The sequence below is a fragment of the Tubulanus polymorphus genome, chromosome 7, assembly GCF_964204645.1.
Source record: "Tubulanus polymorphus chromosome 7, tnTubPoly1.2, whole genome shotgun sequence".
Taxonomy (NCBI): domain Eukaryota; kingdom Metazoa; phylum Nemertea; class Palaeonemertea; order Tubulaniformes; family Tubulanidae; genus Tubulanus; species Tubulanus polymorphus.
In genome coordinates, this window is record NC_134031.1 from 7416777 (window position 1) to 7433778 (window position 17002).

The 17002-nt window shown below is 37.4% G+C and overlaps 1 protein-coding gene across 7 annotated transcripts; it reads left to right on the forward strand.

Annotated features, from left to right (window-relative positions):
- Nucleotides 1-1110: 1110 nt before the first annotated feature.
- On the forward strand, nucleotides 1111-16324 carry LOC141908220 (sec1 family domain-containing protein 2-like). 7 transcript variants are annotated; one of them, XM_074798148.1, is made up of 16 exons: nucleotides 1111-1205; nucleotides 1408-1604; nucleotides 5429-5662; nucleotides 6860-7012; nucleotides 7115-7192; nucleotides 7467-7598; nucleotides 8258-8430; nucleotides 8981-9080; nucleotides 9339-9466; nucleotides 10170-10379; nucleotides 10462-10561; nucleotides 13425-13485; nucleotides 13680-13782; nucleotides 14003-14158; nucleotides 14534-14666; nucleotides 16170-16324. In XM_074798148.1, the coding sequence occupies exons 2-16, from the start codon at nucleotides 1422-1424 to the stop codon at nucleotides 16260-16262; spliced, it is 2037 nt and encodes a 678-aa protein (XP_074654249.1). In that variant the 5' UTR covers nucleotides 1111-1205; nucleotides 1408-1421; the 3' UTR covers nucleotides 16263-16324. The 7 variants fall into 7 exon arrangements, with proteins under 7 accessions (XP_074654249.1, XP_074654248.1, XP_074654251.1 ...); XM_074798147.1 differs by having other exon boundaries at nucleotides 1116-1205; nucleotides 1376-1604; XM_074798150.1 differs by having other exon boundaries at nucleotides 1134-1205; nucleotides 1403-1604.
- The last annotated feature ends 678 nt before the right edge of the window (nucleotides 16325-17002 follow it).

Sequence of the window (17002 nt, forward strand, 5' to 3'; positions counted from 1 at the left end):
GGTACTTGAACTTATCAACTATTTCTAATTTGTGACCATTAATGTAAAATTCTAGTAGGATTCTTAATCTTTTTTTCGAGAAGATAATGACCTTTCTCTTACGTATTATGAAGCGAGACCTCACACGGCAGCTCGCGCCATTTTGCAGAGCTTCTCGAGACGTGGACCTGCATTAAAGTGATGAAATGGAAAAAAAACTTTTCATGACCTATATTTTGTAATGAATATAATATCAATTGCTAACCATAGATATAGTTAATCTTAAGTTACTATAAAACAATAATTATGAAGCGAGACCTCACACGGCAGCGCCACGCGTGCTATTCTGCAGAGCCCTCGGGACTTGTGGTGACAGGTCTGCATTAAAACTGATGAAAAAAAACTTTACTTTTTAAGACCTCTATATATAGCAATGAATACAATATCAATTGCTAACCATAAATAGAGTTATTGTTAAGTTACTATAAAACAATGATTATGCAGTGAGACCTCACACGGCAGCTCGCGCAATTTTGCAGAGCTTGGCGGGACCTGTGGTGACAAAGTCTGCATTAAAACTGATATAAATGGAAAAAAAAACTTCATGCTTTAAATTGATGAATTGATTTAGAGTCAGTCTCAATTAAATCAGTTTCTTTATTGCATTCGGCTCTTTTACTTGTACATCATAAAAACAATGAATATAATTAGTGAGACTTCAGGACAGTGAGGAGCGATGCCGAACTGTGATAGTGAGCTTCAGTGTCCGGAAACGAAATATCAAGACCTCGATTCATCTATCGAAAATATTCTCTTATAATGTTCTCTTACTTCTACATAAATTAATTCATCTATGCCTGAAACTTATTTTTTCCCTTTAATAAAGAAATACAGAATAATGAATATTTTCTTCTTATAAATCAACCTTTCAAATGGATTATTAGTGCAGAAACGTTTCCTTATCGTCATTGTTGAATCATTTTGCGATATTTACGACGGGTCGGAATATTCATTCAACTCAAAACGTTCTTATCTTCCAGGTCTAGCACATGCCTAGATATTTCGCCGTTTCGTCAAATATTGTCGTGAGTTTGGGTTTTCGGGACCTGACATGACAGGTCAGACCTACAGATCTGGAAACTCTGCAGACGTAGACAGACATCGCCAACACAGATAATTTAGTCTTAGAGGAGAACAGGTTAATTGTTAATTGAGTTAATTGGCGAGTGAGTAAATAATTAGTGTTTGGCAAGGCATGAAGTACTTAGAAAGAAGGGAATTGTGCGGAGAAAAGCCCTTATTTAAATGGGGGGCGAGATCGAAACGTCGTGTATTCTTTATATTTTTTAGATTGAATAAATAAATTCTTGTTTTTAAATTCTTTTATAATCTGTAGATACTCGATAGTGGGTTTTTATCTTAGTACAGATAATTTAACCGAAATGTCATCTCATGCATCCTTGCTATCGCTCCAAAAAAGTGTTTTGGATGATGTGTACCGAAAAGTCAACAGAGCCATTGTGTTCATGGATAACACGGCTGCAGAATGCTTTCACTGGAGTGACCATGTCCTGAGATTCTTGGAAGCTGGTGCTGTTAATGTGAAAGAATTGTCATCATTCGAGGTAGGCCTTAGATAGTCAGTAACCTGGTCTGTGGTTTAGTTTCACGATCGGATATTTTCACTAACTACAAACCCATCCGATTATGAAAAGCTTACCACCAACGATTAGGTAACTAACTAGGCCTTAGACTGCTAATCAGCTAATTAGTTACTACCTGGTAGGCCTAGGCCTACATCTAGTCAGTAACCGGTCTGTGGTTTAGTTTCACGATCGGATATTTTCACAAACCACATATTGGTATAAGCCCATCCTATTATAAAAAGCTTTACCACCAACGATAAGGTAGACTAGTTTCCTAAATTGCAAATTTCATTCCTGACTCGAACCCGGGCCAGTAAATTACTAGCGCAGCGTGATACCACTAGACCACCGAGCTCACTGAAAATCAACCGAATGTTTTAACTATATATAGTACCTCACCTTACCCTAATCCTATATCCCTAGGGGTAAAACGGACCCTAATCCTAACCCTCTGGACCCACTTCTCACCCTCTTGACACTAGCACTAACCCTAAACCCAATATAATGATTTTATTGTTACTTTCATTAATTAATACTATAATATATAGTAATATTGTACAGTAAAATAGTGGAAGTAAACACTTTGCCGTATACGGTTAAGTATCCACTTCGAAGGCCGCGAGCGGGGGACTTGGTATCCGCCTCCGTCCATCCGTCCGTCCGCATGAGCTTGTGAACGCGATTCAAGAAGAACCGTTGATCGCAGGACTATTATATTACACAGTATGATTACCCCTAGGGAGAGGATGTGCCCTATTGATTTTAGGGTCCAAGTACCAAAGGTCAAGGTCACTACACGTCATTCATGTGAAACCTTGTGAACGTGATTCAAGAAGAACCGTTGATAGCAGGACCATGATATTACGTAGTATGATTACCCCTAGGGAGAGGATGTGCCCTATTGATTTTGGGGGAAAAGGTCAAGGTCACTAGATATCATTTATATGAAACCTTGTAAACATGATTCAAGAAGAACCATTGATAACAGAACAATGCTATTTCATAGTGATTACCCCTGGGGAGAGGATGTGCATTAGTGATTTTGGAGTTCTAGGGTCAAAGATCAAGGTTGGTAGACGTCTTTTGCCTAAAACCCTGTAAACTCAATTCTTAAATAACTATTCATAGCAGGAAAATGATATTTCATAGTATGGTTATTTATGGGTACACTCATCATTTTTAGCCCACTTGGGACTTAAGTCCCAGCGGGCTATTGCGTTCACTTTTCGTCCGTCGTCCGTCCGTCCATAGACGGAATCCAGTTATTTTGGGAAGTTTTGAAGACGCTTCAAGGTAATGTCTTGATATTTGGGTTACACATGTATCTACCCTAGACACATCATCAGCCCAAAAACTGGCCCTGTCAGATTCAAGATGGCCGACTGGCAGCCATTGTTGTTCGCCAAAATCAGCACTTTACACATTTTTTTTACTTTTTGAGGGAAATTTTGAAGACGCTTCGATCAATTACCTTGATCTTTCGGATATATGTGAATTCCCCCACGGCCCATCAGCATGACAAAAATTGGGTCAATCGGACTCAAGATGGCCGTCCTATGACCTTTTAGTGCCCAAAAATGTTAATTTTGGCCCAAATTCTGAGTCCTGTAGCTTCCTACTGGTTTATCATTTCTCATTGCAATTTGTGATGGGTATTCTTTGGAAAGGGATGTTTTATACCTGAGACAGGTATTTTTCATCAGCCAATTATGACGCAATTGGCGGCCATCTTGGTGTCAGCAGTACTCGTTCGTAAGTGGGAAAAAGTTTTTCCACATTATATTGATACCTAAGCGTATTTTGTTACCACAATCATTTAGAAAGTTGTAGCTCATAAGTGTTCTATGATTGTGGTGAGTTTCAAGGTCATTGGTTTTTGTATATGGCCACCAGGGGCCATTGAATAATGCAATATCTTAGTATTTCTATATTATATTCGTATCAATGCATATTTTGTAACCGCAATCAATTGCAAAGTTGTAGCTCATGACATCAGCTATGATTGTGACAAGTTTTAAGGCCATTAGTTATTCTATATGGTCACCAGGGGGCGTTGAATAGTAGAATAACTTATTATTTCCTTATTATATTGGTACCTAGGCATATTTTGTTACCATGATCAATTACAAAGTTATAGTTCGTGACATGTTCTATGATTGTGGTGAGTTTCGAGGTCATTGGGTTTTGAATATGGTCACCAGGGGGCGTTGAATAGTAGAATAACTTAGTATTTCCATATTATAGTGGTAACGATGCATATTTTGTTATCACAATCAATTACAAAATCGGAGCTGCTGACATGTTCTATGATTGTGGTGAGTTTCAAGGTCATTGGATTCTGTATATGGTCACCAGGGGGCGTTGAATATTGATATTGTTAGATTGTTGAGCATTTGGAACCACTTCCCAAGTGGGCATGGTGTCCCTGGACCCCTAGTTCTATACCAAAGATCAGTGTCTTCAGGGGTCATTCATTCCCTGCTGGCTATCGCGGGGGACATAGATATGTAGTATCAAATTGCCTTGTTAATATTGATAAACTACGTATTAAAACTCACCCTAAAACATATTAACACTTAACCTAACCCTAATGTAACCCTAAGCGTAATGATTGTCGTTAGCCCACTTGGGACTTTAGTCCATAGATGGAATTCAGTTAATTTGAGCTCTTATTGAAAATTGAGTTCAAGTATGGCCACCAGGGTTGCCATCCATCTTTGATTTCTTTTCAGCACGATGCCTACACCAATTCTTGATGCATTTTTTCATGTAGTGTGATCTTTGGGGCAGCTAAAATGGGCTTGTCTTTTCATAAAGGATATATTAACAGAAAATGAACATTATCGCCACATAGCCTATACCTCTTAACTATTTTAAGACTTGTTACATCGTTACAATGTAAATCTTTCTGTAAAACTTTGAATACTGAATTCTTCTTCAAATGCATCATGAAGGTATAATAAGGCCCGTGGGCCTCTTGTTATTCGTATATCTTAAATATAGATGTTGGCAAAATATCCACTTTTATAATCAGGTTAGCTTGTATACTAACCAAGCTCATACCTTTGCAGGGTCCGATCTAAGGAATGAAAGCCACTTCCCCAGGGGGTAAGCATATCTGAAATTTCACTACTTGCCATACATAGGCCATCCGATTGGTAGCACTATCATCCGTTGTATCGAGTGGGAAAAAAGCTTTGTGACATAAAATTACACTAGCCCAGGGGACACGTGATAATGATAACCTACTTGCCCTGATGAGAATATACTTGTCCCGGGCAATCGGAAAAGTGCTTAGATCGGACCCTGCCTTTGTGGTTTATATGCTAAATATTGGGTCGTGAACAAAACCACAGAAAGGTTACTGACTATATTCGAGGTTAAGCCAGGCGTAGAAAAGTCGGCCATATTTTTTCCGCACGTTTTGAAAAGCATAGAACTAACGATAACAAAATGCTGCATCATCATCCAATTGATATATTAATTAGGCTAGTCGAGAGTGGGCCTTCCTTGGTTACTTGTTCTGGAAGTGTCTGCTTCATACAACAGTCCACGCTGGTCATGTGAACATCAATAATACCAGACAGTGCCCTTTTGAATCCTTTCCAAAATTTCCAACAAAAATCTAACTTTTTTGACAGAACTGGTTCTTAAAAAATTTTTTCTACAAAATTATATTCCCCTGTTAACCAATCAAAAGGGCTTATGTTTAGCCTGAATACCAGACACTTTGAACAACGGCTGAATACTAGACAAGCCTAAGTTGAGTTGCAATCAATTGAGTTTTTTCTACTTAATCATAGGTGGCAGATGCTGGCATCAAAAAAGCAATATTTATTACAACGAAACTTCTTTTTGGAACGACTTTGGCAATCATTCAAGATATTATCAAAGCCAGTAGCCTGCAGTATGTAATAGTCATCACAGCAGTCAGCCCGGCAATGCACATTTATTCGAAGCAAGGCTCATTCGACGGCGATGAAAAAGAAATTTTCTACCAACTCGAAGAAAGGTTATTAGAATGGATGGGAAATATGGTAAGTTTCCTTCATAATTGTATTACATATAATATCTCGCTTTCCTGGTTGCCCTTGCCGAAGTCATTTTAGTTGGGACCATCATTATGCTAGGGAATCATACTTACCGGGTAGCAAAATTAAATGAATGGGATACCGGCAAGTTTACTGTGGGAAGCGAGGATTCGGTGTTAAAATCCACCAGGATCGCTAGTGGCACTGTGGTTACCGCGCTTCAATTTCTTCAACATTTCAATTAAATTCGAGTCAACTTTTCCGATTAGTAAATCAATTTTTAGTGAAATCAATACCATCCACTGAGTGAGAAAGGGAATTTTATATCAATCCAATGAGTTGTTTAATAATTTTCTCATTTGTGAGCCTAAAAGTAAAGTTCAAATTTCATTGAAAATGAATTGATTTTCATTACGAATAACCCAGTGTTTTGTCGCGCCATCTGATGTTGCCGGTATCCCATTGTGGAAATACAATTTGGGACTCAAAAAAAGAGGTGATTTAAGAAAAGAGACTAGTAACGATTTTACATGTTCCAGGTACTTAAGCGTAGGGTTCACCCAATAAATCACTTGATTTTCTGAACATATGCAAAGGGATTGTCAATTCATGCTTCATAAACCCAGCAAATGTTTTTGTCCTAAATCATTAAAAAGAAAGGTGGCGAGTTTCAGGCGCGGATCCATTGCCATTCGGTGACTACAGCACAATGAAAAGGGCACCAACTTTGAAAAGGGCCAGTATTAATGCCCAGGGAGCGAGTTTGAGTGCCATTTATTGGTATCATGCCACTAAATTTGCCTTCACACTCAATTTGCTTAAGCCTTTTTGAGATTTTTGGCAAAATTTGCCCTTTTAAGATTAGATTTATAGAGCAACAATAATGTCTCTTTTAGAATAGTGCCCTTTTGAGTAAAGGAAAATGCCTTAGATTGCCTTTTTTGATTTAGGGCAATTTATTTTCATTCACATTTTGCTTTAGTCCCAGCACAGAAAGGCAATTATTTTTTTATGACGCACAAATTGTGTGCCCTTTTATTTACTTTTTTCCCGGAACAAAAATTTTTCAAGGGCATTTGAAAACTGCGACTACCGCACGTGCTGCATGTGCGACAGTCTGGATCCGCGCCTGAGTTTTTCACCAGGGGCATTTGATAATGAAATTGATTCAGGCCTATTTTGTTCCTTTTTCTTCTTTTGCAGAACTACACATCAGAAGTCGTACATATTCCATTCAATGTAGCCCCGATCACACCAGATCTGTTCATATTACCAGACTATACTGATATGTTTCCACTGATGCCTTCTGACTGTAAATCTATCGAATTGCAATTCAACCTTGGAAAAACAGCCAAGGTAAAATATTACATCCTGTATCAAAATTCCTAGATTAAGAAAGAAAAGTCATGAATGTTTCATATGTGCGTGCGTATAGATTCATATAATTGTTTGTTCCAGGCTGAAAGGAAAGAAATGGCTTCTTTGAAAGATGTAGAATTTTTCCACTTGCCTAAACAGTTGAAACTCCAGTATAAGGTACCCTATCCTTTGTTCATATTTTAGGTGTTCATTGTTTGGATTACAAGATTGAGTTTGTGTGTTCATTTTCATTCTGACAAAAAGTATAGTTTGCACAATATTGTTTTAGTCACCCTCGTGCCTCATCATAATGAACGTACAGTTTATAACGAATCGATTAGCTGTTACTATTCGCCATAATTAGGTTTCATCATAAATCGTCATTTTTATTCTATTCCGGTGTATTCAGAATTTGTGTTGATTTCTCATATTTGTAGAAATTTTATTACAGTTGTTAGCGAGTTTATTGAACAGTCTGATGGACGTGTACAATGTTAGAGATGAGTGCTACAGTATCGGTCATACGAGTCGTATCATAGCAATGGAACTAGCGAACCATGCAGCTGGACGCAATAGAAGAAAGGTATGATATTACTCTCATATCCTCAGACTTAGACGAAGAGGATGTCACTTCAACCACCTCCCCATGCCACCAGCTATCCCGCTAGATGGTGTGCGTATCAATAGGACAACTCAATCGAAATTTTGAAAAATTTAGTTCATTTTTTTTCACCTGAATTTTTAGCCTCCCAACATAAAGATTAGGCGAAATGTATCTCTTGACTCAGATTGATGTTTAGGGTTCATAAATAGATTGATTTCTATTCATCGTTAATAGAATTCGGGAAGTTATGGATAGGTTTTTATTGAATATGAGAAGAAATCCAACAGCCATTCATTGTAGGAATGCACAATGACAAATCTCCTCGCTTGCCACAAGTAGAATCCTCGATGACAAAAGTTTTAGGAGTTGCCGAAAGGAGTCATTATTATCTCGATAGTAGAACATTGTTGCATCAATCTTGGATATAATGATTTATCAGATTGAGAGATAGAAACTGTGACCCAAAATGATGGTTAATTTCATATTGGATGAAAAAAAAGATTCACTGGTCATCTCAAGTTCCACTGCTGTAAATTATAATGCCATTAATCAAGAAGAAGAAGAAAAGTTATCACTATTGTCTTCATTTTTTGACAAACATTTGATTAACATATCAAATTGCCAGTGATATTTTTCAGGCATCAACCAATAGGGCGTCTATAATTCTGATGGATCGAAGTTTAGATATAGCAGGTTGTGCTAGTCATCACAGTGATAACATCCTGGATAAAATTATCAACATTCTACCTCGTCTCCCACCACATAATATTGATATCAGCGTTAACATGGCTCCTTTGTGCCATTTACCGAGGTAAGTAGTCAGTAACTTGGTTCTGTCCTTTGAAAATCCATTATGTCACTTCGTAATAGTAATATCACAAAAACTATGCATGGGAATAACCTCACTCGTGCTAAGTACCGGTATAGATAAGGCTCCGTATTTTGAGGAGAAATCTAAGCTGATGAAGAAAACTAGTAATCTGGGGTAGTAATGAGTTCTCTAGAACAGGGGCCCATTTTATAGACTAATTGTAAGTTGGCCACTGGGAGTTGTTCACTGGTTAACTCGGTTGAATATGAATTGAGTCTAAATTCCCACTTGAGGTTGTTGATGTTAACACCAGTCTATAAATTTAACTTCATATCAGGGGTTAACTTTAAATCGACTCTGAATTGAGTTACCTCTGGGTTAAAACTCTAAAACTGGCCCCTGGCCTTTTGAGTTAAGGTTTTTTACATCAAATTGTTAATTAAGTTTTTTTCTATGACATCAGTTTCTCAGAAAACCCTAAATTTATTTTCCGAAATTATCCCCCAAACGGGAAGTCTTGTGTTCTGTTACTGTTATATACATGATTCAGTGAATGTGTGGATGATGTGATGGTGCCGGGTTGTTTGTCCCATCCACGAGAACCGAAAGCTACGAATCTCTTGCAAAATCTGATGTGCGCGAAACAAAAGGTAAATCAATATTTGGTTGACAAATACAATAATTTTGACAGTATTTGAAACACAGTAATAATGAATTTGAAATTTAATTGTTCATGAAAAAGCACAAGTGAAATGAGAATTACTGTACTTCAAGATTTTAAGTATTCAATGCGCTGATATATAGGATTCTAATGAATAAATTTGCATGTTAACTAATTAACCGACAATTTTGATTGAAATTCATTATTCTTTAACCATTTCAAACCTTTGAAATTTGACTATTCTTAGGAAGGACTGATGGGTGTAAACCGGCTTTTAGTGGAGACAGCCCAAACTGAGGAAGTACCAATAAAATTATCCGGAAAACCGGGCCGAGTTTCATTAGATCAAATCCTTTCACACATAGATCTATTCAAGTAAGTATGACCTATAAACCCTGCCTTTATACTTGTTCTTACCAATAACTTGCATTTAATTGCTCAAACAGAGAGTTGAGGAGCATTAGTGAAAACCCCCAATGCCTCATCAATCCAATTTAGTGTATACGCAATGTATATAAAGTGATATGCTTGACATTCTGCCATCCAAGTTAATGCGATGTATAAATCTTGTATTGGTTTCTGTTGCATACGTCATCTGCCTTTTAATAGCAAACCTAGTCAGAATACCAGACTACGTTATGGGACGGGTTATTGCTTGCTTTGGGAACAACAGCTAGGCACTGGACTGTTGTGCACACAGTGAGTCTCTGGGAAAAGTGCCAGGTATATCTTATCGTGCAGTAGAACATATGACCATTACAACAGAAGGTTTTGGCTTCTTCCCAGGACATCTTGATGAACTTAAGTTCATTGATTAGTGTCCTTGGCCAGGTGTTTTGTGGTCTTCCTTGTTTCCTACAACCTCGTGGTTGTCAGTCTAGTGCGTGATGTACGATGTATGATTGTTCGCGGTGTAAATTGTGACTAATCCACTTCATTCACTTCCATTCATGGATGGTTTTGAAGACAGGAATCTGTTTGGTGCAGGCTCACGGATCCTCATCAGAGATTGGATCAGGCAATCTTACACGAAGGATCCTCAACAGTCAGTATAAGCTCTGAGATATATTTTTTCTAGGAATGACATAGACGCTTTAACAAATAACAGCGGTGTACTGCAGGTGGCTCTTGCAGTTGTAAAGGCGCTGAAAAATCCGGATTGTACAAAATGGGATTCATTACTCGGTGTCGAGCGACTTCTACTGCAGAATATGGGTGACGAAGATTGTCCCTCTGCTGCTAGTCAAATCGTACAGTTAATTGATGGTCAACTTCGGAAAAAAGAAAGGTCAATCAAAATTTTTCATGAACCACTATGTGATAAGTCTCTTGAGTGCGGTCAAATTCATTGATTCTTTTTATATTTTCAGTGAATACATTGTTGAAGATTATATATTACTTTTGTTGTTTGTTTTTTCTCTGATTGGAGATGATTGTATACATGGGTCATTAGAAGAGCGTAAGCTGAAGGTTAGTTACCCTAGCATCATCTGATCAAAGACTTTTTAGCCCACTTGGGACTTCAGTCCCAGCGGGCTATTGCGTTAACTTTTCGTCCATCGTTCGTCCGTCCGTCCATCCATCCGTCCGTAGACGGAGTCCAGTTATTTAGGGAAGTTTTGAAGACGCTTCAATGTAATGTCTTGATATTTTGGTTACACATATATCTTCCCTAGACACATCTTCAGCCCAAAAACTGGCCCTGTCAGAATCAAGATGGCCGACTGGCAGCCATTGTTGTTTGCCTTTTTTTCACATTTTTGAACTTTTGGAGGGAAATATTGAAGACACTTTGATCAATTACCTTGATCTTTTGGATTTTTTTTAATCCCCCCAAGGCCCATCAGCATAAGAAAAATTGGGTCGATCAGACTCAAGATGGCCATCTTATGACCTTATTAGTGCCCAAAAATGTCAATTTTGGCCAGAATTCTGAGTCCTGTAGCTTCCTACTGGTTTGCCATTTCTCATTGCAATTTGTGATGGGTATTCTTTGGAAAGGGATGTTTTATACCTGAGACAGATATTTTTGATCAGCCAATTATGACGCAATAGGCAGCCATCTTGGGAAAAAGTTTTTCAACATTATATTGATACCTAAGCATATTTTGTTACCACTATGGAATAGAAAAGAGTAGCTTATAACGTGTTATATGATTGTGGTGAGTTTCAAGGTCATTGGTTTTTGTCTATGGCCACCAGGGGGCGTTGAATATTACAATATCTCAGTATTTCTATATTATATTTGTACCAATGCATATTTTGTTACCACAATCAATTACAAAGTTGTAGCTCATGACATCGTCTATGATTGTGGTGAGTTTTAAAGACATTAGTTATTCTAAATGGTCACCAGGGGGCGCTGAATAGTATAATAACTTAGTATTTCCTTATTACCGTATTTTCCGGCCAATAAGCCGAGGGCAGTTTTTTAGCCTAAAATACATGGATTTCATAAAGCTTTGCCCAATAAGCCGAGGCCCTTCATCAGAGATTTTAATTCACTGATTTGTCAATTAGTTCGTCTTAATTGACGATTTAAGAGGCTGACAGTAGCGCCCGCCGATGTGTGAGAGTGCTGTGTATACTATCATCGCCGAGTGACTGTGCTATATATAGACTCACTCAGCTGATTACTATACACACAGCCATACACGCAGTACGCGGCTCACTGCTGATTTGCATATATACTAATGTATGAACTGACACGTGGTAGTATGATGAACTCGCGCGTAATATAAATGTATACCATTGCCGCTGTGCGGTGATGGAACAATCAAAGTAAAAATAAAATAGTTCAAAATAGATTATAATTGGTAGTAAATAATGACCTCAAATAAATATCGACCACTTTTCTTGATTTTGACGATCATTGAGAGCATTAAAGTGGCATAGATCGGGAAGTGATTTTTTATGTCAGATCGTATCCGCCCAATAAGCCGATCACGATATTTTGGGTAAAAATCTGAGGCTAGAAAATCGGCTTATTGGCCGGAAAATACGGTAGTAGTAGTGTCCGTTTGGTACTATGGTCTCTTAGGCTTTGACCTCTTCTAGCGTAAAAATTAATACTACAGCTTTGGTTGGTGCGCAGTTTTGTATATTTGTAAATCGATGCTCTCTCTGCTTACTATTCCGTTTCCACTAGCGTTTTTTTATAACACAATTCTAAAAGTTTCATATATACACACGTAACATATATTCAGAGTTTAATCCTTATAGGAATACAGCTTCGGGTGCGTACTCCAATGTCTGTGAAGCCTGACCTTAAAGCAATCCACCGACGGTGCTCTAACAAATTCTAAAGGTAGCGAATTCCAGATCTGGATCGTTCATATACTAAAAAAGTATTTTCTACAGTTTAATTTTGCTCTTGACAGAAACAATTTAAATGGATGACCACGAGTTCTAGTGGACAGTACCCTGGGTAGAAAGTTTGGTGGGGAGGGACATATACCATGTACATATTTATACGTGTTGATCGATTGCATCACCCCTCATTCTTCTATAAACCAGGGTTGGAAGTTTAAGTTGTTATAGGCGCTGTTCATAAGATAAATTCTGTAATCTGGGAACCATCCTAGTCACTCTCCTTTGGACTGCCTCAATAGTGTCAATATCCTTTTGATACTGCAAGGCCCATACTATATTAGCATACTCTAATATCGGTCGAATTAGGGCCATATACAGAGGTATCAGTGTATCCTCTTCTAGATAGACGTATGTGTTTTTGATAGCTGATAATGTTCTGTATGCTTTGTTCAGTACATTTCGAATTTGTGATTCAAATATCAATTTATTGTTGACGTCTACTCCTAAGTCTCTCTCACACTTGATTTCCTCCAATAGTAAGCGGTTTCCATCAGCATCGTTGATGTGTTACCTAAAATCCGGTGGGTTTCTACCTATTCTTATTACTTTGCATACTTATTATATTGGTACTTAGGCATATCTTGTTACCATGATCAATTGCAAAGTTGTAGTTCATGACATGTTCTATGATTGTGGTGAGTTTCAAGGTCATTGGGTTTTGAATATGGTCACCTTGGGGCGTTGAATAGTAGAATAACTTTGTATTTCCATATTAAATTGGTAACAAGGCATCTTTTGTTATCACAATCAATTACAAAATGGTAGCTGCCGACATATTCTATGATTGTGGTGAGTTTCAAGGTCATTGGTTTTTGTATATGGTCACCAGGGGGCATTGAATATTGAAATTGTTAGATTATTGAGCATTAGAAACCACTTCCCCAAGTGGGCATGGTGTCCCTGGACCCCTAGTTGTTTTGACTAAGCTTCTTTGATTTGATGAAATTGTAATTTATTTCAGGATTCTTTAGTGAATATGATAACGGAAGCAGAATCCTTGCCACAGTACATTGATGAATTCAGTAAGTATAGAAATTGAGTCAATATCATTAAAAGTGAATGCTTTTCTACTGTACGTATCTGCAGTATCTCGGTTCACCTTATCCAGTAGTGGTAGTTTTAATCTTTGGACTGATTTTTGGGGAAAAGATGTCACGGTGGGGTTTCCCGTACTGTTAGTTGTCGAATTTTCATATGCTTTATATTTTGTTTACAGTGGGCTTTGAAAAATCGGAAGAAAATGTTTCTGGTCTCGTGGAGAACTTGTTCACCAAATTAAAAGACATAGGGAACTCGCGCAATGAATTGAAAACATTAAGGTGGGTGCAGAGTTTAGATAATATTAATCTATATAAATGTTTGTATTAGATCTGCAGAGACATAGTAGCCAATTAGTTAAAGTCATTGGTCTTTAACTTTAACATCGGGGTGAAAGGAAGATATTAGAGAATAAAACCAATCATCAGTTGCTCCAGTTATCAGTCATGCGCAGTCTCCGTGTAGCTTTTCATATGATATTGGCTTTTTCATTCATTACAGAGATATCTATGATGCAGGTAGTGTAACAATGCCCGCTAGCTATAAACCGCTCATCAAACAAGCCCTTGATGAGATTTTCAGTCCAGCGAAACCAGAAATGCCCGACATTGATTACAGATCAACAGGCCTTAAGGATTTACTGAAAACTGGATTCAGGTATGTAGGCCTGTACAGGATTACTGGTAGTGTTTGGTTTTTCCTCCAAACTAGGATATTAAATCTAGTTCTTGCTTTACAAAGAACTGTTTGCTTTGGTATTACGTGTATTATTGCCTTAAGCCTATATAACTCTACTTGTATTACAATCGAGTCTCAAGTCATATGCAATTTTCCTGCAAAAAGTTGATTGCGCGGACCCAGCCTAACTATTCAAAAAATTTGCTGTAATAAATCATTTAGGAATAGCTGTGACTTTAATTGGAAACCTCATGCTCATATATCAATGCACATGTATTAAATAAGTATACGTATATTAATATGTAGAAAAAAATTGTCTAAGAGTTATGGAATTTCTTCTTATGTAATTTTCAGTTTGTTCATGAGCGTTAGTAAGCCACGACCCAATGATAACCCATTATTAATCGTGTTTGTGCTGGGAGGCACAACGCCAGCTGAAGTCAAACTTATCAAAGATACTGTCTCGTCATATAAGACTAACACTCAGGTTCGTGACCATTTGTAGCGATAAAGCAAATTTCTTAATTCCGGTACAAATAACAAAAGTAGACCTAAGTCTGACTTACTCGTGCTATTCATTTCGAAATATTGGGCAAAATCAAAATTGGTGTTGGGTCACCGTGGATAGTGTTACTCAACAACCTTGACTATATATATATCCTTCCTCGGCAGGGATTCAAACCTGATGGAATCTTGAGGCATTGCCACGACACAAAGCCCTACCTGATTAGCTCCAGTGGGCATGTAGGTGCGCACTTACCATGATGTCATTATTAGCCATTCAGGAATCCATTTTAATTTTTGCCTGGTTAATTCTTTCTATAACTATCCGCGCATTTGCATCAACAATTATACAATAGGCAATCTGATTGGTGATATGTGTCTTCATGTATCTAAACATTCACAGATCAGACATGTAGTGTAAAGGGACGTCGAATCCAAGACAATGGCCATAAAATTGGACACTTAATTGATTACGTTAATAATGATAATTTAGAAGCATTTTTAGTAACAATCGATCAAATGAAAGCTTTCGATCGCGTTGACTGGCAATATATGTTCAAAACTTAAGAATCTTTCGGCTTTGGAGAAAATCTAATTCGATACATCAAAACTTGCTATACAAATCCAAAATCTAGAATCAAAAGTAACGGCTTCTTAACTAAACCCTTCACTTTAGAAAGAGGCGTGAGACAGGGGTGTCCCATGAGTGCAATACTCTACATAATAGCAGCGGAACCATTAGCAATTAAAATATGCGAAAATAACAACATTAAAGGTGTGAAATTACCAGACAACACAGAAATTAAAATCAAACAATACGCAGATGACACTACACTATGTCTAACCGACTTAGAATCATTGAATCAAGTCTTTACAACTTTAACTTTATTTGAACGAGCATCGGGTGCAAAAATTAATAAAGACAAAACTGAGTGTATGTGGTTAGTATCTTGGAAAACTAGAAACGATAAACCTTTAGACTTAAATTTGAAGAAATCCATGAAGATTTATGGAATTCATTTCGGAAATGAGAATAGTGATGATTTAAACTGGTATCCGAAAATAAATAAAATTCAAAATGTCATAAATCTTTGGCGCCAAACTAAATTATCTTTACCCGGCAAAAAGGTCGTCATAAACTCTTTCATATTACCTATGTTATGGTACACTTCCGAAATTTTTCCAATCCCAGATAAATATATCAAAATCTTTGAACCAAAAATCTTCAATTTCCTAAGGGACAATGGAAAACGCCTTGTCGGTAAAGACATAATACACAAAAAAAACATTCACAAGTACGTGAGCAGTTGGGCGAATCAGGCAGGGTTCATTCTTGTGATGCCATCAGGTTCAAATCCCTGTTGACACAGTTTCTCAATATACAACACCATTCACCTATTTTATGAATATTCTTAGCATTAATCAACTTCTGACATCATCATAGTTTTAGCACCTTTGAGTCAAACGATTCTTTCTTCATTTTCAGGTGTTAGTTGGAAGCACATCTTTATTGAAATCTACAGATATGATTGAAACTTTGCTGCTCAAAGATCACATGAATCCAGAAATTTCACTATGATTCCTGATTTTTATTATACATACATGTATAGGTTTTGTTGAAAATAAATGGTTCGGTAAACATATTTTACTTCCCTTGCTTTTATTGTCATGGAACTATGATTAAGTTTCTCATGGTTTAAGGTCGCTGTTCACATGACCTCAGCATCTATTTTGGTTGTCAAGATTGGTGCCAGACTGATGTAAATACAGGTATCAATCTGCAGTATTGAACCAATCGCCTCATTCCGATTGACATGTGCCCCTGTCATGTGAAGTCTCTGGACACTTCTTGAAATGTCTGTTGTAAAGTTGATGTCATTCCTTGTCCATACATGTAGTTCATTTTCAATCAAATAAGTCCGGCGAATTCTTCAATACGAGTGTGAAAACCATTGGTGAAACACAAAGCGCGTGTTGTGACGATTATAGAGAATCTGACACTGATATAACGAGAGAGATTCCCTGAAGATTACATGTACAAAATAGGTTTTAGTCGAAACATCGAATGAATAAATTATAAGCTTAAAGGAAACTTTTCGGACTTCATCTTTCTCGTTATATCAGTATGTGAAGTCTGGGTGATAAAAATTTAATGAATGGTGACAAAGTACCATACATGAAGGTATTTGCCAGGTAGGAGACTTAAGCAAAGGTGCTGTTCGATGGTGTGTACATGAATTAATTGCATCTGCATCCAGATAGGTTAATGTTATGTTTTCTGAAATCTAAATGGGCTGCCTTCTTAACCATTTCATCTAA